Below are 23,788 nucleotides of genomic sequence, written 5' to 3'. Positions count from 1 at the left end.
AAAAGGGGTGTGGCTGGGGGTGTGGCCCAGTGGTTAAGCTGCCCTAAATTCAATCCCTGGCATGAGCTATGAGCATGTACATGCACACACACACACCAAAAAAAAAAAAAAAAAAAAAACCCAAAACATAAAACTAAACCAAAATGGGGCTGAGACTGTGGCTCAGTGGTACTGGGTTCGATCCTCAGTACCACATACAAAATAAATAAATAAAATAAAGTTATTTTTAAAAACCCAAAACCCAAACCAAAAGGAAACAACCCCTAAAAACTGAAAACAAATGAATACAAATAAACCTTACTTTATGTCAAGATGGTCCCATAACCGCTCAGGAAATGATTCTAGATGACCTTGGAACACTGTATTTGAGCTTGCATCTTCAGGAAATATTTAAGAATCGGCAACCTTAAATTTTATTTAATCATCTCATTGATTTATTATACATAAAAGCATATATTATTATTTTAAAAGGTCAAAATAACTTTTCTAATAAATTCCTTCACACAGAAAAGATCTAAACAAAAAAAAATCAAGCATATACGCAGGAATAAAAAAGTTCAATTTAAAAGAAGTTACAAATATAAATCAAAGAAATAAAGACTCTGTTATCTTTTTTTATATTTATTTTTTAGTGGTAATTGGACACGATATCTTTATTTTATTTATTTTTATGTGGTGCTGAGGATCAAACCCGGGGCCTCGCACGTGCTAGGTGAGCACTCTACCACTGAGCCACAATCTCAGCCCAAGACTCTGTTATCTTAAAACCGAATTAGTAAGAACTCAAAGCAGGTCCTCCCCATGCCTATACCTGCCTATCATGCCTGCCCACTGGAAAGGGCCAGGAGAGGCCCCAGGAGCAGCCACAACACTCCCAATGTCTGGATGGCTAACTCCAACCACCATTCTTCCTGGGGGGGAGGGGGGGCAAGGCTCCAGGGGCAATCCCAGGAGTCTGGGAGGTTCTGAAGCCATAGGAACAAGCCACATCCAAAGGACTCTGGGCCTTTGTGAGGATCTGGAAAGACTCCTACTAACTAGAGATGAGGCAATTTGAAGAAAAAGAAAGAGGAGGAAGAGGAGGAGGGATGGCAGCAATCAAATAAAACACTAAATATATATATATCCCAAACCCTTCATCAAAAAAGCAAGCAAGCAAGCAAAAAGCAAATAAAATGTACTGAACCTCAGTGGAATCTTAGGGCAGAGTCAGTGCTTGGCAAATGCATGAAGAGAAAGGATTTACTGTTTATCTTGCATTTGTCTATACACCTTTATTTCAAGGTAAGCAATGGGCCTCACTGGATCAAGGGAAGCTCCACGCAGAATAGTCCCAGCTGGTGACAACTGCAGAAGCAGTTATGGAGATGGACAGTCACTGCCTCACAACTCCAGTGGGACGCCTGGCCCAGCCAGTGGTCATCAGGGCAGGGGGAGACTGCTAGGTGGGAGGCCGACAGGGACCTTCACCTATCACCAAGGATGGCACTGTCACCCACTGACCAAACTAAGCATCGCCAGAAGCAGAACCTCTGGTGCTGCCTGCCTGCTAAGGTGCACTCTGTGCCTCCCCACAGCAAGCCTGAACCTCACTTCCAGCCTCTAGGACAGAGTGGACAGAATAACAGGTTCAACAGCCACAGGAAGCCACCACCCAATCCAGAAGACGTCTCCTTCCCATCAAAACAAATGGGCTCCTTCAAAAAGAACAGCAAAAGATGGGGACAAGCAGGAACTGTTCTAGAAAAAAAGAAACTTAAGAAACCTCAACCACCCACCACAGCAAGTGGACTTCACTTCTTGATTTGGGTAAAACAACTGCAGAAGACCTTCAGTCCATCAGTGGGCTGATGTGGTGTTAGATGGCATTAAAGAAGAACTGTTCACTGGACATTGTAAGAAAAATTACTCTTTTTTTGAGATACATAACTAAAGTATTTTGGTAGTGTTGTGAAATGATGGACTTCACAATACCCCAGAAAACAAACAGGATGAGGACGGACAGGGAGAGAGGAGCGAGCAGGTGAGGACGGACAGGGAGTTAACTATGCAAAAGGTTGACTGCTTCCTCCTTACAGGCTAGCAGCGCTCACAGGGGCCTGCAGTTCGCAGTCCTGCAGGGTGAGCGGGTGCTCCCGGCTCCCTGTGAGGGCTGCTGAGAAGGGGGTGTTTGCACCAGGACCTGAAGGAGCCGCAGGGGTGTCCTGCCCCAGCCACGGTTCAGGTGCTCGGTTTTCCTTCTCAGCACCACCAGCAGCACTCTATCAACCCACATGCACACGTTTGACTTAATATATCTTGAAAAATTTTTCTAGATGCTTCTTATAAAATACGGTTCCTAGCAACAAATTTCTTCTTACAAAAAATTCAACAGTATAGAAGATTGCAAATGAAAAGCAAAAGTATCACCTCTGGGTCCCTCCCTTCCACGCCCCAAGGACATGCACTTTAAATCTCCTCCCCGAACTTTTTCTATAAAAATAAAGCACATAAATGTAAATATGATCCAATACAAGCACATGTAATAGCAATGTTCCAAATGCTTATTATACCTGAGGCAACTCATTTATACACATAAAACACACTTCTGTTCTGTGAAGTCTCTCTTTCTACTGTGGTGCTGGGGATTAAGCCCAAGGTCACGCACACACCAGGTGAGAGCCTTGCCACTGGGCCACCCCCGGCCTCCCTGAGTCTCCTAAACACCGAGCCACCGCCTGGGTGGCAACTTACCCACACAGTCACAGCACTCGTCCCAGAGGGCCCCGAGACACAGCATGCACTCCTTACAGCAGGAGCAGTTCCCCTCGCCGGGCCGGCACTGGCAGAGCTCCTAGAAGGGACAGATATTTAAAGGCAAAGTTTCAAACAATGCTATCTAATGTTATTGCTCTTTAAGAACTAACCCCCAAATTTGTACATTATAATAATTTACTCCTGATGCAACTGTTCTTCCTGGCACTGGGGACTGAACCCAGGGCTTCATGCTCGCTAGGCAGGTGTTCCACCACTTAGCCAGATTCCAGCCCTCTTGGTGTAACTTTTTATCCAACCTAATTCATATTTGCAGGAACATAAGGGCCTACAAAGTCAAGTCAATTTTTTTCTTTTGGAGAGATTCAGTGAAGAGATATTAGATACTTTTATCTTCTTTGAAACAAAGGAAACAATTTACTTTATAACTTGTAACTTTAACCTGCAAACCACCTCAAAGTAGCATTCATGAACAGAAAATACTTCTCAGTATTCAATTTGTTGTTCAGATTAAGATAAATGAACAGTCAACTTGTGGTGAGAGCTGTAGTTTCTCAATATATAAAATGTGAATAAAGCATCTACTACAAAATGCTACTCTGAGCCCAGCATGGTGGCCTACACCTGTCATCCCAGCAACTTAGGAGGCTGAGGAAGAGGATTGCAAGTTCAAGATTAACTTTAGCAATTTAACAAGACTCTATCTCAAAAAAATAAAAAGGGCTGGGATGTGGCTCAGTGGTTAAGCACACCTGGTCAATCCCCAGTAAAATACCCACGCGCGCATGCACACACACACAGGATATATATATATATATATATATATATATATATATATATATATATATATTTTTTTTTTTTTTTTTTTTAAAGAGAGAGTGAGAGAGGGGGACAGAGAGAGAGAGAATTTTAACATTTATTTATTCTTAGTTCTCGGCGGACACAACATCTTCGTTTGTATGTGGTGCTGAGGATCGAACCCGGGCCGCACGCACGCTAGGCGAGCGCGCTACCGCTTGAGCCACATCGCCAGCCCCACACAGGATATTTTTAATGACCAATAATACTTTAAAACGGTGTGCTTGCTATGGTACTTATTTACAAAGAAAGTGGAAATGACCTTCCATCTCTATATCCCTTCTTCACAAGTAGCTTCTCCTCTGATCAAGGGACATGTCCAGCCCCTCTGGCTTTAGGTGATCCTGAGATTTACTTTGATGGACAAATTCAGTGGAAGTGACCTCACACTAGCTCTGGGCCTCGGCCTGCAGCAGCCTGTAGTGCTAGCTGTTCCTGTGAGAGCTCCCCAGCTGTCCTGTGAAGCTGGGATGAGGACACGTGACAGGTCAGGCCACCGGAAGTCATCCTAGAGCAGCAGCCTCCACCCACTTGGACGAAGCCCACACTGCCAACTCACAGACACAGGAGCCAAGAAACGCTTTGTTTTGAACCAGGCCCCTCTGGGTGGCTGGTCACTCCACGAGGGCTAACCATACAGCCTGCTTTGTGAAGGAGGCCCCTGACCTGCCTCCCCCTGTCCCTAGACCATCACTCCTAAACTAACTGAGATGGGATTCTGTAGCCACCCAGCCCTCTTGGTTTCCCTGGCTTAAGAGATACTGGATGTATCTGTAAGAAAAACATTAAATTTTACTACTTGGATAGAAGTAACTTATGATAAAACTGATCTTACCCTCAGGCTCAGAAGGAACTTCAGAGGTAAACTAGACCATCTTTCCATCTAAGACAAGGATCTCTTCTGTAATGTTCCTTTGACAAGTGGTCATTTGAGCCAACAGTTGATGAGGGATTTAATAACCCAAATAGCCTGTCACAACTTGTAATGCTCCAATAATGTTTTCCATTCTTTTTTTATTTTCTTGGTGGTATTGAGGATTGAGCCTAGGGCTGCCTACCACTGAGCTACATTGCATTCCTTTTTACTTTTTCTTTTGAGACAGGGTCTTGCTTACTGGCTGAAAGGCTGGCCTGAGTTGTTGTCCCCCTTCCTCAGGCTTCTGAGTGGCTGGGAGTACAGATGTGTGCCACCACTGGTTCAGTAAGTGTTTCCCTAAGTTGAACTGAAGTCTGATTCCTGGGAGATTGCTCTTTAAGCCCCTGCCACCGGCTGCCCCCAGACATACCTTCTCTCCACAAAGCCCCTCCCGCCTCTCGCCACCTGCACACTGTCTGGATCCCACCCTCCTGGGTTCTCAGAAATAATTTAGACTGTGTGACCTTTCTTCTTCCAGACTACAAATAATTGGCACTGATAGAAAGCAGGTGGTCACTGGCAGTCCATTCTCTTCCCAGATTGTGGAAGTGGGACGCAGATGTCTGTCAGTCCCTGAGGAGCTTCGCTGGGGGCTGATGGGAAGCTGAGTGGGGAGGCCACTCGGTCACAAGAAGTGGGGGTGGGGAGGAAAAGGCTGCCCTGCTCCTGGAGATGCACCAGTTCGCGGGTCCAATCCTTGGAGGGGCCACTGCACTCTAGTCCACCGAAACTGCCCTTGGTCATCAGCTCCAGCTGTCTACGGGGAGAGAGCAGCAGGGAAGTGACACTCACCCCATGAGAGGCTCTCAGCACCCGAGTCACGTCCAGCCAGAGAGCCCCACTGACCCCAGCAAGGCCGTGTTCCCTCCCTGCCCGCTCGTCCTGGCTCAGGTCTCCCACAGTGTGGCCCTCCCATGATATGACCTTGATTGTGCCACCAGCAAGCACTTTCTTCCTAAGGCCACCATGAAAAAACCACCACCACCACCCGTCAGAGCCTAGCACAGCCAGGAGGAGCGGAGTAACCACTGGCCTGCTAGATTCTGGGCACCGCCTCTCATGACTGAAGTAGCCTAAGTTAGACGGCTTGTTTGGGGTACAAAGATGCTGTTAGTAACTGTGCTGTTTTCAAACCATTTCAATAATATTCTAAAAAACTGAGACCTAGTAAAATACTACTAATAGCACATATTTTAAAAAATTAACTAGTGCCATATAACCCTTATTTCTCTAAGTCAATATGGTGCCTTTAAAATTTAAACATAGGACATAATACTTATCCCTATTAATTCATCTCATTATGTTCCAGATCACTGGACTTGAGCCTGTAATTCTAACATGACATTGTTTTGCAACACTGATTTTAACTCCTTTTTTCATCTCTAGAAATCCCCTAGCTACACACAGCATTTTCAGGAATCAACACCTGCACTATTTTCTAACTAATTTGTTAGTACCACGTCAGCATTTGTGACTTATTACATACAAAGGACAATAAGCTCCCACTGCAGGTCGGGCTGCATTCCCGCACTGCAGAGGCAATGGAACTCTGCTGGGCTGTCAGAAAGTCTCAGGGCTGGGGGGCAGCTAGTGGCAGAATGCGTGCTGCGAATGTGTGAGGACCCAGGTTCTAGACTCAGCACCCCAAAACCCCAAGCTCCCAACAAACATCTCCCCCAATATATAGATAAATATGAAAGTAAATAAGAAAAAGAGGGCAAAAGGGTAGGAACTCACTGAGAAGCACAGCTGTATGTCTGCACCCGCCCAGCATGGGAGAAGCCCTGGCTTTGATTTCTGGCACAACAAAGCAAAGCAACACAAAACTACAAGCTTGAAGTTACTTGAAAATATGTGACTGGTTTCTCCATGAAACCTGCCTGTTTTATCACTGGAAGGACAACATTTTGGGGGAACATTTTTTTTAAAACACCATTAGTTAAGGATGCTGATGCTTTTTGTTTATAAAGGCTGCCACTTAATCGCAAGAAATAAAAGCTTCCTTTAAAATTTAATGTAAAAAAATAAAATAAAATTTAATGTACATTACACATAGAGATGTGGCTTTACTTTTTTAACATGAGGGCAGTCTATGCCCTGCTCTGAGTGACTCCATGGTGTATAGAACAGGAGTCCTCAGGCTGTGCCTGCCCCGAGTGACCCCACAGTGTATAGAATAGCGGTATTCAGGCTGTGCCTACCCTGAGTGACCCCTTGGTGTGTAGAACAGCAGTTCTCAAGCTCTGCTTGCCCTGAGTGACCCCATAGTGTGTAAAACAGCAGACCTCAGGCTATGCCTGCCCTGAGTGACCCTGTGGTGTACAGAACAGCAGTTCTCAGGCTGTGCCTGCCCTGAGTGACCCCTTGGTGTACGGAACAGCAGTCCTCAGGCTGTGCCTGCCCTGAGTGACCCCTTGGTGTGTAGAACACCAATTGTCAGGCTGTGCCTGATCTTGAGTGATTCCATCTAGTAAAGCACTAGTTTGCCATGAGCTACTCAGTTTTGAGTAAAAGTGTCAAGGCAGAACGACTCCACACCTTGTTTGTACAAGTAAATAGTCACCATCTGCCACCATAAGGCACAAATTAATAAATGTGCCAACTTACCAAACTCAGGAGCACCTGGACACGTAAACCTCCCAAATCACATAAACCTCACCAGATGTGAACCCCTCATTTAAGGCCCATAAAGAAGAAGCCCAAGATTAGACTGCAACACTTTCACCCCGTCCCCGTCCCCAAGATTAGACACAGCAACACTTTCACCCCATCCCCTGATCACTAGTCACAAGCCTTGCTCAGGAAAATTGATACAGTAAACAACCTCTGATTTCCTACCCTCCTTGGACTTCAGCAAAGTGCGGTTTCTCCTGCCTGTGATCACCACGTATGGCCCACTCCAAGCTGACACCTCCACCAGACACCGAACCTGCAGTCAGGACCCTTGCCTAGAGCACATCCTGGGCTTTCTGTGCCCTGAAGATGTCCATTGGCTGGTTCCTGGTCTTATCTGACACCTACATAGCTGTTCTCGGGCCTTCTAACCCCATGTGGTTACCCTAACCCTTTCTTAGCCTTTCTGTAACCTAGTACACGATTGTGTGAAGTGTGACGTGTGACTTGAGTGTTATAGATATTAGAAACTGAGATTGGAATAAAAGAACCTGATTGGTGGCTTGTGATCACCAGGTGACTCATGCCTACTGAGTGAACTGCCACTGGTGAGAGAGGCCGTAACCATGAATCTGCTGTTAGGTGATGTCTACATGTGGACATTGGTCTGTTAACAACACAGCACTCTCATAACACTTCACTAATATTTCTCCTTCTTTCTGCCTTACTGTAGGTAAGCTTAAAAAAATCTTTGTCTTAATAAAACAAATTAATCAGATAAAATTTAGCAATGTGAATGAATAAGCCCCAAACATGAGCAGCACCTCACAGCTCCTGGCAATGTGCACTTCAGATCTGGACATGGGAACAAGCCCCCAGCCCAACCTCCTGGTGAGCATCTGAGCCTTTTCCACTCTCAAAAGCACTTCTCACTTTGCAGGGGAAAACATCATATAAGCAAGTTCACAGACGGCTTCTTGATCTCAAAAATCTCTCTGCAAATCAAGAAAGCAAAAATAGACTGTGATCATTTGCTTTCCAAAATGCTGTTTTTAAAGCAGGAAACACTCTGAAACCCTGAATTTGCACAGGTAAGTAATTACGGGGCAGCAGGAGTAGCGCACCACATGATTCCCTCCTCCACCCCTGCATGCCTCGGAACATAGCTTGACTGACTAACAACTAGTCATAAACACACTTGGAAACACACTGCAAGTGTTTTCACGGCAAGCAAACTGTGGCTAGGAGGAATGTTCCTAAATAGAGAAAATATTTGTAAAGTGTTTTGAACTCAAATATTGGAAATACAAACAACAACAACAAAAATACTAAACAAAAAAAAAAAAGACCCCAATAATAAACTTGAAATATAACTGCTGAATCAAGGACTATGGAAAAGTATAAAAAGTACTCCATTTAAGACATGTGCCAAGGACACGCCACCTCTAGGTGCTCCAGTTAGGAGGACAAGCGATCTTCTATGAGCAGCAAGGTGGATAGAACAGGAAGCAAGCCTGGGGGCTGGCGGCGCCTTCCAGCTCCCTGCCAAGCTGAGGCAGGGTCATTTGAGCCCAGGAGTTGGGGGTAGCCTGGGCAACATGATGAGACTCCCTCTCAAAACAAGACACCCCCAAAACAAAAACAAAAAAAACAAACAAAAACTAAAGCTTTTTTTTTTTTTCTTTTGGTGGTGCTGGGGATTGAACCCAAAGCCTTGTGCTATATCCCCAGCCAAAAACTAAGGCTTTGCAAAATTAAAAAAAAAAAAAAAAAACTTTTTGAAATTATAAGATATTGGGAAATATGTACAAGGGTAGAAGATGGGAACAAAACAATCAGATGCATCCCATGCTGATGAAGTCTCAGGACTTTCCAACAAAATAATGATTACATATATCCTGATCTAAGAAAAATAAGCATCTCACTATCATGAAAGTTTGTCAACATAACTTAAGAGATGTGCAACCCACTGTGCCAAAAATTCAGGAACAGTCCTTAAATTGTGAATCCCTCCCACGTCTGGCCATCTTCTTCTTTAGGACACTCTCTAACACTCTTCCAGCTTCCATTTCATCCTTACTGCCTTTCAAAGTCTCTATTTAACAGAAAATACAGTAGAGCTGAGACTAGGAAATGTATTTATACATTTAACTAGCCCCACTATGGCTCAGCTTGGGTCCTGCTCAGTTGAATGGAACATCTGATCAAACCAAACACCAAGTTCACAGAAGTCCAAAATAAAGACTGATTCAGAGCTTCCAATACTGACACCCACCACGGCCCCCAGGCTCTGGAGGGATTCCACTTACCACTTACAGACACGTGCTCAGAGTTGACATGCACTATTTTGAACCTCATAAAGCTCAAATTAAGGTAGTTATTATTTTCATTTTTCAAATGTAAATGACAACATTTATAAATCACCATTCAATTACTAAGTGGCTAACCAGTGATGGTTAGATCTCCCCGTTTCTTTAAGAAGAATAAAGCTCACTCCTCATTAACATTTCAATAACTCCTGCTGTCACTCTTTCCCGGAGAGCAGGAGCCCAGTGACTGCCTCAGTTTGTCCTGCAGGCTGTGTAATCAGGCCCTTTTTCAGGTCCAGCCCTGCAAACACCTGGAGGGCTGCTGCCCAAATCCAGGAGAGGGTGAGGCTGGCTGACCTGCAAGGCCAGGCACTTGGAACACAGTGCTCAACCCCCCTGACGCCCCTTCACTCCTCTCAGCTAATGAAGCAGCATCTGCTTCCCCAGTGGCTTGGGGCTCCAAGGCTGCACTACCTCAGGTGGTCGGCCGTGACACTGGCTCTTCCTCCCACGCTGCTCTTGCATGTCAGAGCTGGGGTGCCGTGGGAAGCGTTATGCTAGATGCTCTTAAGGTTGGCGACCATGTAAAGAATTTCATTCTGAATGCCACAAGATAGAAATTTTATGTAACAATCCAATTGACTTTGGAGAGGAATCTTATTCCGTATACAAATTACATTCTAGGGAGATCTTTATGCAAAACACATTTTCTGGGGAGATTGATTTAAGACTAGATTATGAGAATGTTTACTGTATGAACTTCCAAATTTCTAGGTGAGACAGGGAAGCTAATAACCTGAGGAAGGATCTTGTTTATTCTGAGGCTCGGTTTTGGTAAACACTGCACTCTCTAACTGTTGCCAAGACCTGATGTGTTTGTCACAACAGAGAAACACTGGAAGCAAAGTGTAGAGTCAAAAGAGCAAATGACCTGGATGTCCAGGGTGGGGTTTCAAGTCCTAGCCCAGAGTGGCAGTGTGTGACACTGACTCTCAGCTGCTTAGGCAGGAAAGGACTGGTATTGCTGTACTCTCCCTCAAAGATGTTGGCATCCAAATGAGACAAAGAATACCAAATGCTCTGGTGACCCAGCAGTCTCACGCCCGGGTATCTACCTGGCGAGAACAACCTGCAGGTCCACACAAAGACTGAACAGGAAAGCAAGAACCAGCTTCACTCTCTCATGACCACCAGTGGCCTGGCTGCTGCAGCAATCCCAGTTCATCTGATGGTAAATGAATGAACGATGAGACACACCCCACCAACGGGGCACATGCACCAACAAAAAAGAAAGCACTCCCTGATACAGTGGCCGCACGGAAGAACCCAAAAGCATTCTACCAAATGAAAGAAGCCTTACAGAATCCACAGGATTCCAAAAAACACATAAAATTCTGGGAAAAAAAAACAGTTGGGACAAATGTCAGATCTGTGGTTGCCAGGGCAGAGGCTGGGAGAGGGAGGAGGGTTCCACTACAAAGGGGTGCAGGGCTGAGCACAGTGGTGTATACCTGTACTCCCAGCCACTGGGAGGCTGAGGCAAGAGGATGACAAGTTGGAGGCTAGCCTTAGAAAGACTTTCTCCAAATAAAAAATAAAGGCTGAGGATGTGGTTCAGTGGTGGAACACCCCTGGGTTAGGGTTCCAGTACTACAAAAAGGAGGGAGCCATGAGAACCTTTTACAGGGCTGAAAATCTTGTCTATCTTGACCTTGGTAGCATTTAAAAATCACAGAACTATACCCCTAAAGAGGGAAATGTACAGCATGTGGATTATACCACAATAAACATGACCGAAAAAGGGGAAAAAACGGTGAGATCAGGGAATACCTTGTTTCATTCTGGAAATCCAGTAATGGTACACTGTGGTTTAGCCATTAGCTTTTTTTTTTAAATAAACCTGAATTGTAAAGCACAGAACTTACCTAAATGCAAAACTTATCTAAACTCTTCTGTTGGTACAACAGAAAACAATGTAGAAAGCAGGTCTCTGAACTCAGAGCTTTTAAAAATCTACACAAATACTATTTTTAAAACAAAGAAACACAAAACAATCCAGATGAAAAACACTAGTGGCAAAGGTTGTGTATACACTACAACTGTTAGTCACCTCAACAGAATCCAAGTCTGGGTTTGGAGAACAGGATTACGAATGGCTACTTTTTCTGTGTTTTCTGAATTTTTGAGTAGCAATTATTTTACAAGGGCAAACATTTAATTGCTTGTATCATATATGACTTCTTAAGATAGCAAGGTACACAAGAACACAGACTGTGATCCTCATTTGTGAGACGAGGCAAACTCCCAGTGTTCGCAGTATTTCGACCTCAGTCAAGAGGAAGGTGGTCAGTGGGTGAGCATGCTGGTCACATCTGCACTGCGGCTGCTGCACACCTTCACAGGCCCATGTAACAAAGCATCCTTTTAGAATTAGCCCTTACTCAAGAACCAACAGCTGCCACCAGGCTCTAACACATCTGCTTGCCATTCTAAGACTCTGAGGAAGACATCACGCAAACCTTCAACCTGGGGCAGAAAACCAACCAACCTCCATCGCATTGTTCTTCAAAATCCTCTCTGTAAACTCTGCCCTGAGAATAACCAGCACTTAAGTGAACCAGCTGGGAAAATAATCCATCCTCTTGGCTAAATGCAGGCGCACAGGAGCTCACACAAGCAGGTCGAAGACCTGACTATATTGACTGGCACCATTTCTTGCACAAACCTAGCAAAAGAAACTGAAGCTGAAAGTGAGGTGCCCCATGCATTTCTCTAAAATTACCCAGTGCATGAGGTGGGGCAGGTCCAGATGGGATGGATAGATCACATGTAGATCACTGCCCAAGCTCGGGGTGGAAACCAGCTACTTACGGTCTTCCCTCTTGTGTAATCGTGAACATTTCCACATGCACCAGTGAATCCTCGTCTTTGTTTTAACACACCAATCCAACAGATGAAGTGGTCGGTGAAAATGTACCTTGACCACTACTTGTACACCTTAGCAGGTATTCCAGCTGGTGAAATAAGAGGGGGAAGCAGTGATGCATTCCTCCTTGAATTTCATGAGGCTGGACACTGACTGCCTTTGTGTGTTCCAAGACTTCCACGAAGATCACCTGAAGCAGAGCAGGGCAACGGGGCTCAAGACATGGCTTTCACAGGCAGAAACATGCGATTGGGAACAGCACAGGAAACTAACGCCATGCACATAGTAGGAAGGCACTTCCTACTATGAGCCAAAAGTATTAGTGGTCAGTGACAAGTGAAGCAACTGCCATGGAGTAATGTGGAGTATAATCTGCAATAAGGAGAAAGGAAGAAAAGGGAATATGGAAGAGAGAGTCAACTTTTTAGTTCATTGTAATTAAGAAAGCTTTAAAGATTCCTGAACTATTTAAAATTTTAACCTAAAGAAAAATACACTTTTTAAAAAATATTTGCATTCTTTTATTTATGTATTCATTCATTCATTCATTCATTCCAATCAGTTATACATGACAGCAGAATGCTCTTCAATTCATTGTATACAAATAAAGCACAATTTTTGATGGAAAATACATTTTTAAAACTAGAATCATTAAAAAGAAATAAAGCACTCTGAAATTCTAACATGCTTTAGAAAACTTAAGATTCAATAACTAATTTTAGAATGAGAAGGCCAGTGTCAATGTGGCACAGGGGAGTGCTGCATGCATCTTCAGAGGACCAGCACGTGCTGAGGTGGTGCCCTGGGGCCTGGAAAGCAGGCTGAAAGTTCCCATGAGATGAGCATAAATATTAGCCAAAAGCACTTAAAACTCAACATGGGCTTTTCCACACTTAAAATAAAATGGGCCTGGAGATTACCAGGCTTATGGCTTCGGTATGGAATGTCCCCCAAAGCCATCGTGGTCCCTACCTTGGCCGTATGGGAAGGTGGGAGACCTCTGGCAGGGCAGTGGGAGGAAGCTGGGTCACTGGAGGTATGCCTGCAAAGAGGTCACTGAGACTCTGGCCTTCCCTCTCTCTTTGCTTCTAGGCCATCAGGAGGCCAGCAGGCCTCCTCTGCCTGTGAAGTGCTGTGTTGTCCTAAGGCCAAGCGATCACCAATCGAAACCTGGTACCATGAGCCAAACGAACCATTCTTCCTTTTAAGTTGATCATCACAGGCATTTTGCCACAAGAATGGAAAGCTGGCACACTAGAGTATAATACCAATCCAAACTTTAAAAGTTCTTTTTATAAAAGCACCAAAATAGTAAAGATCTTGTTAGAAGAAAAATCCTACATCACCAATTATTTTTCTGAAACAAGATTAGCTAAACCACTCATTATGTGAGCAAGGGGTACACCAAGACAACAGTTTTATTTTCTTGATATTTAAATTTTCCCATCAGAAGCACAAAATAAATATTTACATAGGGACCACCCTTATGCATAGCAACCTGTAGGAGTGGCAGGAATGACTACTGCCCTGCAACTGTGCTGGTCACAAATATTTACACAACTATGAGCTTCCAGGGAAACTTTCTGCTTATTTCATGAGTGTAGAAAGGTCAACACACACACATGTTCTACTGTATCCTCACAGAACATCCTTTCATCACTACAGAGGCTGTAAACCAAACCAGTAAAAAGAGACTAAATTCTCTAAGAGGCAAGTTTCCTTTATGCTACTCATGTGTTGCTTCTTTGTCTTTAGTGCTTCATCTCCCCCCTTATGTCTGTCCTTTCTGTCCATAATTAAAGCAAGCTTAAGGGAAAGCTATTATCATCTGAAACGTCTTGTGAAAGGTGGATTTTAACAAGGACCCCAGTGTGGCAGTGAGAGCAAGGCTGCACCAATTCCTAACCTCTTCAGGGCCTCTGACCACTCTGGAAACCCCCTGAAGGCTACAGACCTTCTCCCAGGACACTGCACACACGCAATCTGAATGTAATTCCCAGGAATCCCCTGAAGCCACCAAGAGGTCCAAAGACAGACCCCAGTTAATAACTGTTGGCATATGAAATAAAAATACCTAATCTGCTCTTTAACTGAAGAGACCAGGGCTAGAAGAGGGTGTTAAAGTTGGTTTCCATTAGACCAGTCAGGCTGCCCCCATGCTAAAGCAAAAAGACGGGAACCAGGCACCTGTGGGCAATCTACCTGCCACCAAGCACAACAAGGAAAGCAGCCAATCAACACAAGCAAGCAAATCAAACCACCAGCGCATTCTCCAGGGAAACAACCAGCCTCAGAGAGGGGGGACACACTCCTGGATTAGGGGCTTCACGACCCAGGTGAGCCCTCCTGCCTGTAAAGCCCTGCAAACATACAGACCTCCCATTTACAAACAAAGATCTGAACAGGGTTCAGGGATAATACACTTAGGAAAGATGGTTCTGGGACACTGGATATTCATATACAAAAGACGGGAGTTGGAACCACCTCACAGCACATATCTGACTGAGCCCACACTAACTAGACCACAGCCCTGAATGTATAAGCTGTGGCTATAAAGCTCTTGGAAGAAAAAATGTATATGAACAAACCTGTATGACCCTGGATGAGGCACAACTTCTTATATATAACATCAAAAGCACAAGCAACAACAACAACAAAATGTTAGATATGTTAGACTTCATCAAAATTAAAAACTTAGCTGGACAAAGTGGCTCATGCCTGTTAATCCCAGGTACGTGGCAGGCTGAGGCAAGAGAATGTCAAGTTCGAGGCCAGCCTGGGCAACTAATGAAACCCTGTCTCAAAATAAAAATTTAAAAGGCACCTGAGAGAGTGCTTGCCTAGCATGTGTGTGACCCTGGGTTCAATTCCCAGCACCACAAAAGGAAAAACAAAACAAAACAAAAACAACTAAACTAAAACTTCTGTGCTACAAATGATACCAAAAGAAGGTAAAAACACAACCCGTAAAATGAGAGAAAATATTTGAAAATTCTGTCTGATAAGGTACTTGTAATCAGAACTCTTACAACTCAACAAGAAAAAGACAATCTAATTAAAAATTGGCAGAGATACTGAATAGCTATTTCTCTGAAGAAGATAAACAAATGACCAATCAGCATGTGAAACAATGCTCAGCTCCCTGGCAGGAAGGACTCGCAGATCACAACATCACAGACTGAGCCTGCGACCCTCAAAGACAAGCATAGGTAAGGCTGAGGGTCGGATCTTCACCCAGAGTAGCCACTTTGAAAACCCTCATCAGGGGGACTGGGGTTATAGCTCAGTGGTAGAGCGCTCGCCTAGCACATGCGAGGCCCTGGGTTCGATCCTCAGCACCACATAAAAATAAATAAATAAATAAAGATATTGTGTTCAACTAAAAAATAAATATTAAAAAAAAAACCCTCATTTCCTCAAAATGTCACCACGGGACACAGCAACTCCACTCCTAGGTACACACTCAAGAGAAAGAAGACGGTACACCGAGGACTGGGGATGTAGCTCAGTGGTGGAGGGCGTGGCTAGCAATCCCCAATACTGGAAAAAAGAGATATCCATTCAAAAATTCATACATGAATGCTCAAAGCAACATTATCCCAAACCAAAAAGGAGAAACGACCCAACTCTCCACAGCACCTGACGGTGATAAACGAAGCACTGCAATATGCTACATTGTGGGTGGACCCCCAACAGGATGCTCAGAGACAGGAACCAGGCACAGCAACACTCTTGGACTCGAGTGTATTCAACATCCCAAAGAGTCTTGTATGGGGGGGTGGGGGGACAGGAAATGACGGGTGCTGTGTGTGGGATGTCTTTCTAAGGTAATGACAATGTTCTAAAATTAGATCGTGGTGATGGCTGCACAACTCCATGCACACCAAACACCACTGGATCGGATGTGTGCACAGGAGGATTTTATAGTGTGAATTACATCTCAACAAAATTGTCTTAAAAAGATCTGACCTAGATGGATCCTTCCATCTTCAACACATACCAGTCAGCCTTCCAGAAGACAAAGCATGCACACACACGCACTTGACAGTCTTCAGCTCAACTGAGCCCCGCGAGGCTGGCCAGGATTCTGTAGGGTGCGTCTCACCGTGTCAAGGGCAGAGAGGTGGCGGGGAGGCTCCCAGGAGAAATAACCAACCAAGTCCCACACAGAGAGCAGGAAACAAGCTGGACTGACCTTTCACCAGCAATGTGGGATGCCAGCAGGATAGACACTCAGGCAGACCCTCCCTGTGTGTGACCCGAGAGGAAACTCCACTCCCAGCTGGCAGGACCACCCAATGGACTTCCCACACAGCCCACTGAGCAAGCCACCTGAAGGCACCTCACGACAAGATGAGGGCAAACATTTTTTTTTAAGAATTTTTTAAAAATATTTATTTATTTAGTTAGTTAGTTATCAGCGGACACAACATCTTTGTTTGTATGTGGTGCTGAAGATCGAACCCAGGCCGCACGCATGCCATGCGAGTGCGCTACCGCTTGAGCCACATCCCCAGCCCTGGAAAACATTTTAAAAAGGACAAGATATGGAATCTAAAACAGAGAGACCAACTGGGGAGAACGATGGGAAAGTCAGACCCCCCCAGAGTCCAGAAACATCAAGACTGAGGCTCCACGTGGGAGGAAGATGGATCATGAGTTTAAAACACCCAAGGAATCATCCGCTGACGATGCAAGACAAAGAAGGACAGTTAGCAACTCGAGACAGAGCTCCTCAAGTGAAAGTGAGCAGCAGCCAGCAGTCCAGGCTCTCGCCATCTTCAGACCGCAGAGCGCTAACTGCGGAACACACCTGAACAAAACTGGGAAGACCCAAACACAGCCACAGAACCCAAGCACAAGGGTAGTTACTGCCACAGGAGCACCCAAGTGCAGGGCACAGCACAGTGACCACACGGGCAGGCCTGGCTGCTCCCTCTGCTTGGCAGGTGAGGAAACAGAGACCCTGAGACTGACTGACTTGCCCCGGGCACAGGGCCAGCAAGTGCAGTGCTGCCCTCACCATCACAGCAGGCTGTCTCCAGAGCAGAGATCTAGCAACCCCACAACAGGAGTGAAGTCGGGAAATAACCTAGTACCCTCAGCTTACGTTGCTCTCCAGAGGTCAGGCCAGGAGTAAAAACGCTGAGGGCAGCATTCGCATATATGAGGAAATCGCAATTCTTGGCCTTCTATGACGTGAAGTGTGGCAAGGATTGCCTGAGACTGTAGCCCTGATTAACCCTCCTTTCTCTATGCTCCCTGGAGGGGAAAGTACTGGGGATTGACCCCAGGGGTACTCTACTTCTGAGCCAAATCCCCAGCCCTTATTTTTAATTTTGGGACAGGGTTTTATTGAATTGCCCAGGCTGGCCTCAACCTGGCCATCTTCCTGCCTCTGCCTCCTGGGTAGGTGGGATCACAGGTGTGTGCCACTGAGCCTGGTGCACTGTTCTTAAAATTTGTACTATATCTTGTTGCTAAAAATTAGAATCTTTAAAGGGAAGAATGGGGCTATTAATCTCCTCTTACATCAGAAATCAGAACAAAGCAGAAAGGCTTAAATACATTGTAGAAATTAAAAAAGGAAACCAGAGATAAACTTGAAACAGTGAGGAAACCACAGAGGGCAGGGTGGGGGTGGGTGAGTGGGATACACCCTCATCTATTATAGCAGAAAAGCAGTTTAGACACACAATCCCTAGAATTGAAAAATCAAGAAATGGTAGTAAAAGTTTAGTATTTCATCATCTCGGTAAAAATCACAAACAGAAATGAAAATAGAAGTAGCTAAAACATTAAAAGTGGATCTCCCTTTGTAACAGGAGGAGGAGTAGGGAGAACTGGATCCAGATATTTTTTGCTGTGTATTCTTCTGAAAATTTAACAATTTACTACTACAATTAAAAAAACAAATATCTGACATACAGTAGTTGGTTTTTTCTTTAGAGCTGCATTGAACCAGGAGAACACCGAGCCATCCAGCCCGCCCCTTTCCCAGGTGAGAGACTAATGGGCTGTCTTTTCCACAGGTGGCCACAGGATTGTGTCCTGTCCTCATGCTTCCTCACAAAGTGACACTGTTGCTCCTCCATGGAAAGGCGGAGGCCCAGGGCTGGGGATATAGCTCAGTTGGTGGAGTGGTAGCCTTGTGTGCACAAGGCCTCGGGTTCAATCCCCAACACCAAAGGTGCAGGCCCACATCCTCTCCATCTACGGCACTGGAGATCCAGGATGTGAGGCATTGCTCTGCCTGAAGCAGCGCAGTGGAGAGCCCATGCAGAAGGCCCAGGCAGGGAGGGAGCGAGGGAGTCTGGGGTGGGGAGGAATGCCCAAAGGATATTTCCAGCTCAGGTGTCAGATTTTGTGATCACTCAGATTTTGGATGTCCAGTACAGTGAACAGCCATCAGTCACACATAGGTATTTTAATTAAATTGAGTAAAATTTAAAACCTGGTGTTCCAATCACACCAGTGACACTTCACTTGACACATGCACCTAGCTCCCACCAACTCGACAGGGCAGGCCTGGTGGGTAGTGCTGCCTCAACTCCAGTGAAGGACCTCACAAGAGGCCAGCTCTCCCCCGGCCCTGCTCAGAAAGAAATGCCTCCGCGAAATAAATAAATGCTGAGCTCAGCCACTGGTTCTTGGGGTGATCTATCACACAGCCATAGTGAAAGGAACACAAGGGAACTGGGGGTCCAATCGTGAGGACATCTGCCAGAGCTCTGGAGTCCACGACAGCAGCCAGAGGTGCAGTGAAAGCATGTCCCAGGTCAGTGCTTGGAATGTGACTGAACAGAGGAAGAGCAGAGGAAGTCCCCGCCCCACACAATCTGCAACCCCAAGCACCCACCACACACCAGAAGGCCTGGGTCTGCTACTCCAGAAAGAGTCACCACTTCCTGCCTGAAGAGCAGCCGCAGCTTCAGAATGTCAGCCCTGTGCATCAGACAAAACTCCAATCCTAGCTTCTTTCACAAGGTGGAGTCTTATTTACTAGTCCAGTTTTTATGCTTGCATAAAATTCTTTACTTTTTGAAGTATTTTGTAAATCTTAAAACTTTCAAGCTAAAAAAGTTTTTTTAAACAAACAAACAAACAAAAACCTTAGAGAGTATTTACCAACATTAACCCAAAGCTTTCTCTTTTAAACTTTCCTTACAAAGAAAAGTATTTTAAAGTATCATTTTTAATTACTGGAACTAATGGAAACTTGGAGTGTCAAAAACGAAAACAACCTGAGGTTCAAGTGAATCTCCCCTAACCCCCAGACACAGCAATGGTTCCAAGACCTTATTTTCAACGATGAATGACAAAGGTATGCTGAATGACCTGGAAAGGGCAGAGCCCATCTGACCGCAGCACAAAGCCAGTTGCTGTGCAGATGACAGAACCTGCCACCTCAGAAGCTCCAGCTGCATTCTGGTCTCACAGCTGGGTGTCAGAGAGTCTGACCTGCCAGAGACACGCAGCAGAATCACACACCAACAAAAGAAGGTCAGCCCACAGCCAGGATGCACTGACTGACTGCTGACGGCTGCCTCCTCACGTCTCCTCTGTCCACACTTGAACATGTCCACAGGAAAAAGTTAAAGCCAGACAACAAGCAAATTCTTCCAGGTAAACATTCTAATTTGAAACATGAAGAAGGGTTATCATGGTATGAGATGGGGGGGTGATGAGAATTTCAATTATGAATGAGAAGACTCAAAACACCAGAAAGAAGCACACAGTGCCTCTGATCTATAACTGCCACCCCAGTAAGGACCACCACGCTGCAGAGCTGGCTGAACCACACTTCACAAGGAATGCTAATAAAGGTACAGCATCCCGAACATGATCTGCTCCAAATTGTGAAACTGGCTGAGTACCAGAATGATGCCACAAGTGACACTTCACCTGCCTCAGGTGCTGGGTCACAGTCAAAATGCAGGTGCTCTAAAAAAAGCACATAAAGTTACCTTCAGACTCTGTGTATAAGTAAGGTTTATATGAAACAAATGCACTTCATGCTTAGATTTGGGTCCCATTTCAAGATACCATTAGGTATATGAAAGTATTCTAAACTCTGTCACAAAGTCTGAAATCTGAACCAGTTCTGGCATTTTAGATAAGTCTATTCAACCTACAAGCACGGTTACTAAATTTCTTAGCCCACAATCAATAACAAAAAGGGAGACTAATAAAGACATACTCAAAATGAAAAGGCTATTGCTAGTCTAATGGGAGAGGGAACAAGAGACGAGCCAGAACGTTCAGCGGAAGGCTGCAGACTTGGAGTCGAGCCAGATCAGGTCCCTCAGGTACTTACTCCCTATATGAACCCTGCCAAGTTATGGAGCCTCTTTTCTCCTCAGAGAGCGAGCGAGAGCAGTACCTAGGGTAGTGGGCTTGGCTTGATGACCGTAAGAGTCCACGTTAAAGTATCCTGGACGCGGAGTCTCTAATCCAAACCAACACTTGCCTGCAACCCATGAGATACACTGAGGCAGAACCACCAAGCTGAACTGCTCCCAGGGTTCCAGTCTCAGAAATTTCAAGAGAGAATGAGTATTTACTCCACTAAGCTACTATGTTTTGAAGTACTTTGTTACACTGCAATATAAAATGATATATTACACTTAGGGAACAATGTTTCTATTAGTTGAGCTGCTAATTTTTTTTTCTAAACATAGTCTTTGAGTCTCTTTGCAATTAAATATTAGATTACATAAGGGAATCCTGAAATTCACCTGAAAAAGATGCTCATCACCTTATAACAGTGTGTTTACAAAGCAGGATATCAGGGGCTGGGGTTGTGGCTCAGAGGTAGAGTGCTCTCCTAGCATGCACGAGGCACTGGGTTTGATCCTCAGTACCACATAAATGTAAAATAAAGATATTGTGTCCACCTAAAACTTAAGAATAAATATTTTTTTAAAAAGCAGGATATGAGACTCAGTATTGAATTTAATTATATTTTATAGTACTGGGGATTGAACCCAGTTCTACCATTGATCTACATCCCAAACCCCTTTGCCTATTTGTTTTATTTTGAGACAGGGTCTCACTAAGTTGCCTAGGCTGGCCTAGAACATGCAAACCTCCTCAGCCTCCCAAGTAACTGGATTATAGGTGTGCACCACTGCACCTGGTAGTACTGAACTTCTTAAATTCTATAGTGCTTGTGTGCAACACATGACAGAGGTAAAAATCCAGAGTGCACCATAGTTCAGCACCTCAGGCCCAATGCCACATCATATACACACTATCTGTATACTGTTTTTCGGCTTTACTATGTGTTTTGTTGTTGTTGTTGTTTTAGTTTTCGGTGGACACAACATCTTTATTTTATTTTTATGTGGTGCTGAGGATTGAACCCAGCGCCCTGTGCATGCCAGGCGAGTGAACTACCACTTGAGCCACATCCCCAGCCCCTTTACTATGTGTTTTAACATTAACAGAGGACTCTTGGTCCTACCTGAATAAGGCATTTGCTGACGTCACTAGCACACAGTGCTTTGTTGCAGCTCAGTGACCCAGGGAGCCACATCAGGAGTGTCAGGAAGGCTAGCATAAGCCCAGCAGAATGGTGTGACTTCATGATGCTTCAGTGAGATGAAGGCGGATCAGTACTCCCAGGAAGCTACACAGACAGACAAGCAGTTGATTCAAAGGTGAATGGCAGGGTAAAAGACAAGTACTGAAACGGAAATCAAAATGAACCAAAACTGGTTGTTTGTGTCAAAATACTTTGAATGATCATTTCAAAATCATCCCAATGAAAGATTAAACATTCAAAAATTAAACTATATATTTTTAAATATATCTTTATTTTTAAATTTTTTATGTGGTATTAAGGATCAAACCCAGTGTATCACGCATGAAAGGCAAGTGCTCAACCATTGTGCTACAACCCCAGCCCTAAACTATATCTTAATAATGTCTTGATAGCCATCTTCAAAGACCTATCATACAGAACCTACCCAGAAATGGTGACCTCAAAAGTTAAGTGACCATGTCTAAATTCTTAGTAACCAGAAAGTTCAACACACAATCAATGAGTTTCAGTACTATGCTGCTACTATTCAACTTTGATTTCAGGTCCATTATTCAACTTCAAACCCACATAAAAATTACTAATGTTGTAAGATAATTTTAAAAACACTGAACAAGTTTTTTTTTTTTTTGGTGGGGGGGGTGAACCCAAAGCCTCTTGCATACAGGGCAAGCACTCTACATCTGAGCTACATCCCCAGCCCCAATTTTAAAATGTTTAGAATCAAAACAAACTTGTAGATGGAAATTATTCTAATGATTATTTATGACCATCTTGCTTTATCTCTCTTATTTTTGTGTGTGTGTTTGCTTGACTTTTTTTATTAGAGCTTTATAGTTATACATAATTAAAGGGTTTCACTTTATCTCTTAAGAGAATAAAGAAGCTCAATGAAAGGAGTCCAGTCCCCAGTCATTCCTTAAATAATTGAACCAATAACAAAGGGGGCAGTAAATTATTAATTGCATTAAGAATGCTGAGTAATCCCAGCAGCTCGGGAGGCTGAGACAGGATGACTGCATGTCCAAAACCAGCCTCAGCAATTCAGCAAGACCCTGTCTCAAAATGAAACATAAAAAGGGCTGGGGAGGGGCTAGAGTTGTGGCTCAGTGGTAGAACGCTTGCCTTGCACATGTGAGACACTGGGTCCAATCCTCGGCACCACATATAAATAAATAAAGGTATTGTGTCCATCTACAACTAAAAAAAAGGAGGGGGGAGCTGGAGATGTGGCTCAGTGGTTAAGCACCCCAGGGTTCAATCCCATACCAAAATAATAATAATAAATAAAATAAAAAATTTATTTTGTGGGCTGGGGTTGTGGCTCAGAGGTAGAGAGCGCTGGCCTAGCGTGTGCAAGGCCCTGGGTTCGATCCTCAGAACCACATAAAAATAAATAAAAATACTGGGGAAACATGTCTTAATGTCATTCCTATTCTATTTTATCTATAAAATGGAGATTTAATAAATAAATAAATAAATAGATATTATGTTCAAAAACTTTATTTTGTTAGAACCATGGATTCTTAACTTATTAAGAAGACACTACAGGGGCCTGGGGCTGTAGCTCAGTGGCAGAGAGCTTGCCTTGGATGTGGGAGGCACTGGGTTCGATCCTCAGCACCACATAAAAAATACACAAATAAAATATAGGCATGCTGTCCATCTACAACTACAAAAAAAAAAAAAAAAACTAAAAGAAGACACTACAGTACAAAAAGAAAGGATAAAAAAGACACGCACAAACAGCTTAAGGAAGAGAAAATGTACTTTCTTGAGGTTAAAAACATCTTCAAGGGACTGGGACTCAGTGGAAGAGCCCTGGGTTCGATCCTCAGCATCGCATAAGAATAAATAAAATAAAAGAT

At 44.3% G+C, this 23,788-nt stretch overlaps 1 protein-coding gene across 3 annotated transcripts in view; it reads right to left on the bottom strand.

Moving 5' to 3' along the window:
• TWSG1 (twisted gastrulation BMP signaling modulator 1) overlaps positions 1-23,788 on the bottom strand; it is a 37,160-nt gene that overhangs the window by 12,206 nt on the left and 1,166 nt on the right. For all 3 annotated transcript variants that reach the window (XM_081262574.1, XM_081262575.1, XM_081262573.1), the window contains exons 2-3: positions 21,843-22,007; positions 2,734-2,833 (exon numbers count right to left, since the gene is read on the bottom strand). In XM_081262574.1, the coding sequence (XP_081118700.1) occupies positions 2,734-2,833; positions 21,843-21,965 (223 nt within the window). In that variant the 5' untranslated portion in view covers positions 21,966-22,007. The remainder of the gene's footprint in view (positions 1-2,733; positions 2,834-21,842; positions 22,008-23,788) is intronic.

Source organism: Spermophilus citellus, assembly GCF_964194105.1.
Source record: "Spermophilus citellus genome assembly, chromosome: 12".
NCBI classification, from domain to species: Eukaryota; Metazoa; Chordata; class Mammalia; order Rodentia; family Sciuridae; genus Spermophilus; species Spermophilus citellus.
The sequence above is the reverse complement of the archived record's forward strand: the minus strand, read 5'-3'. Positions and strand labels throughout refer to the sequence as shown.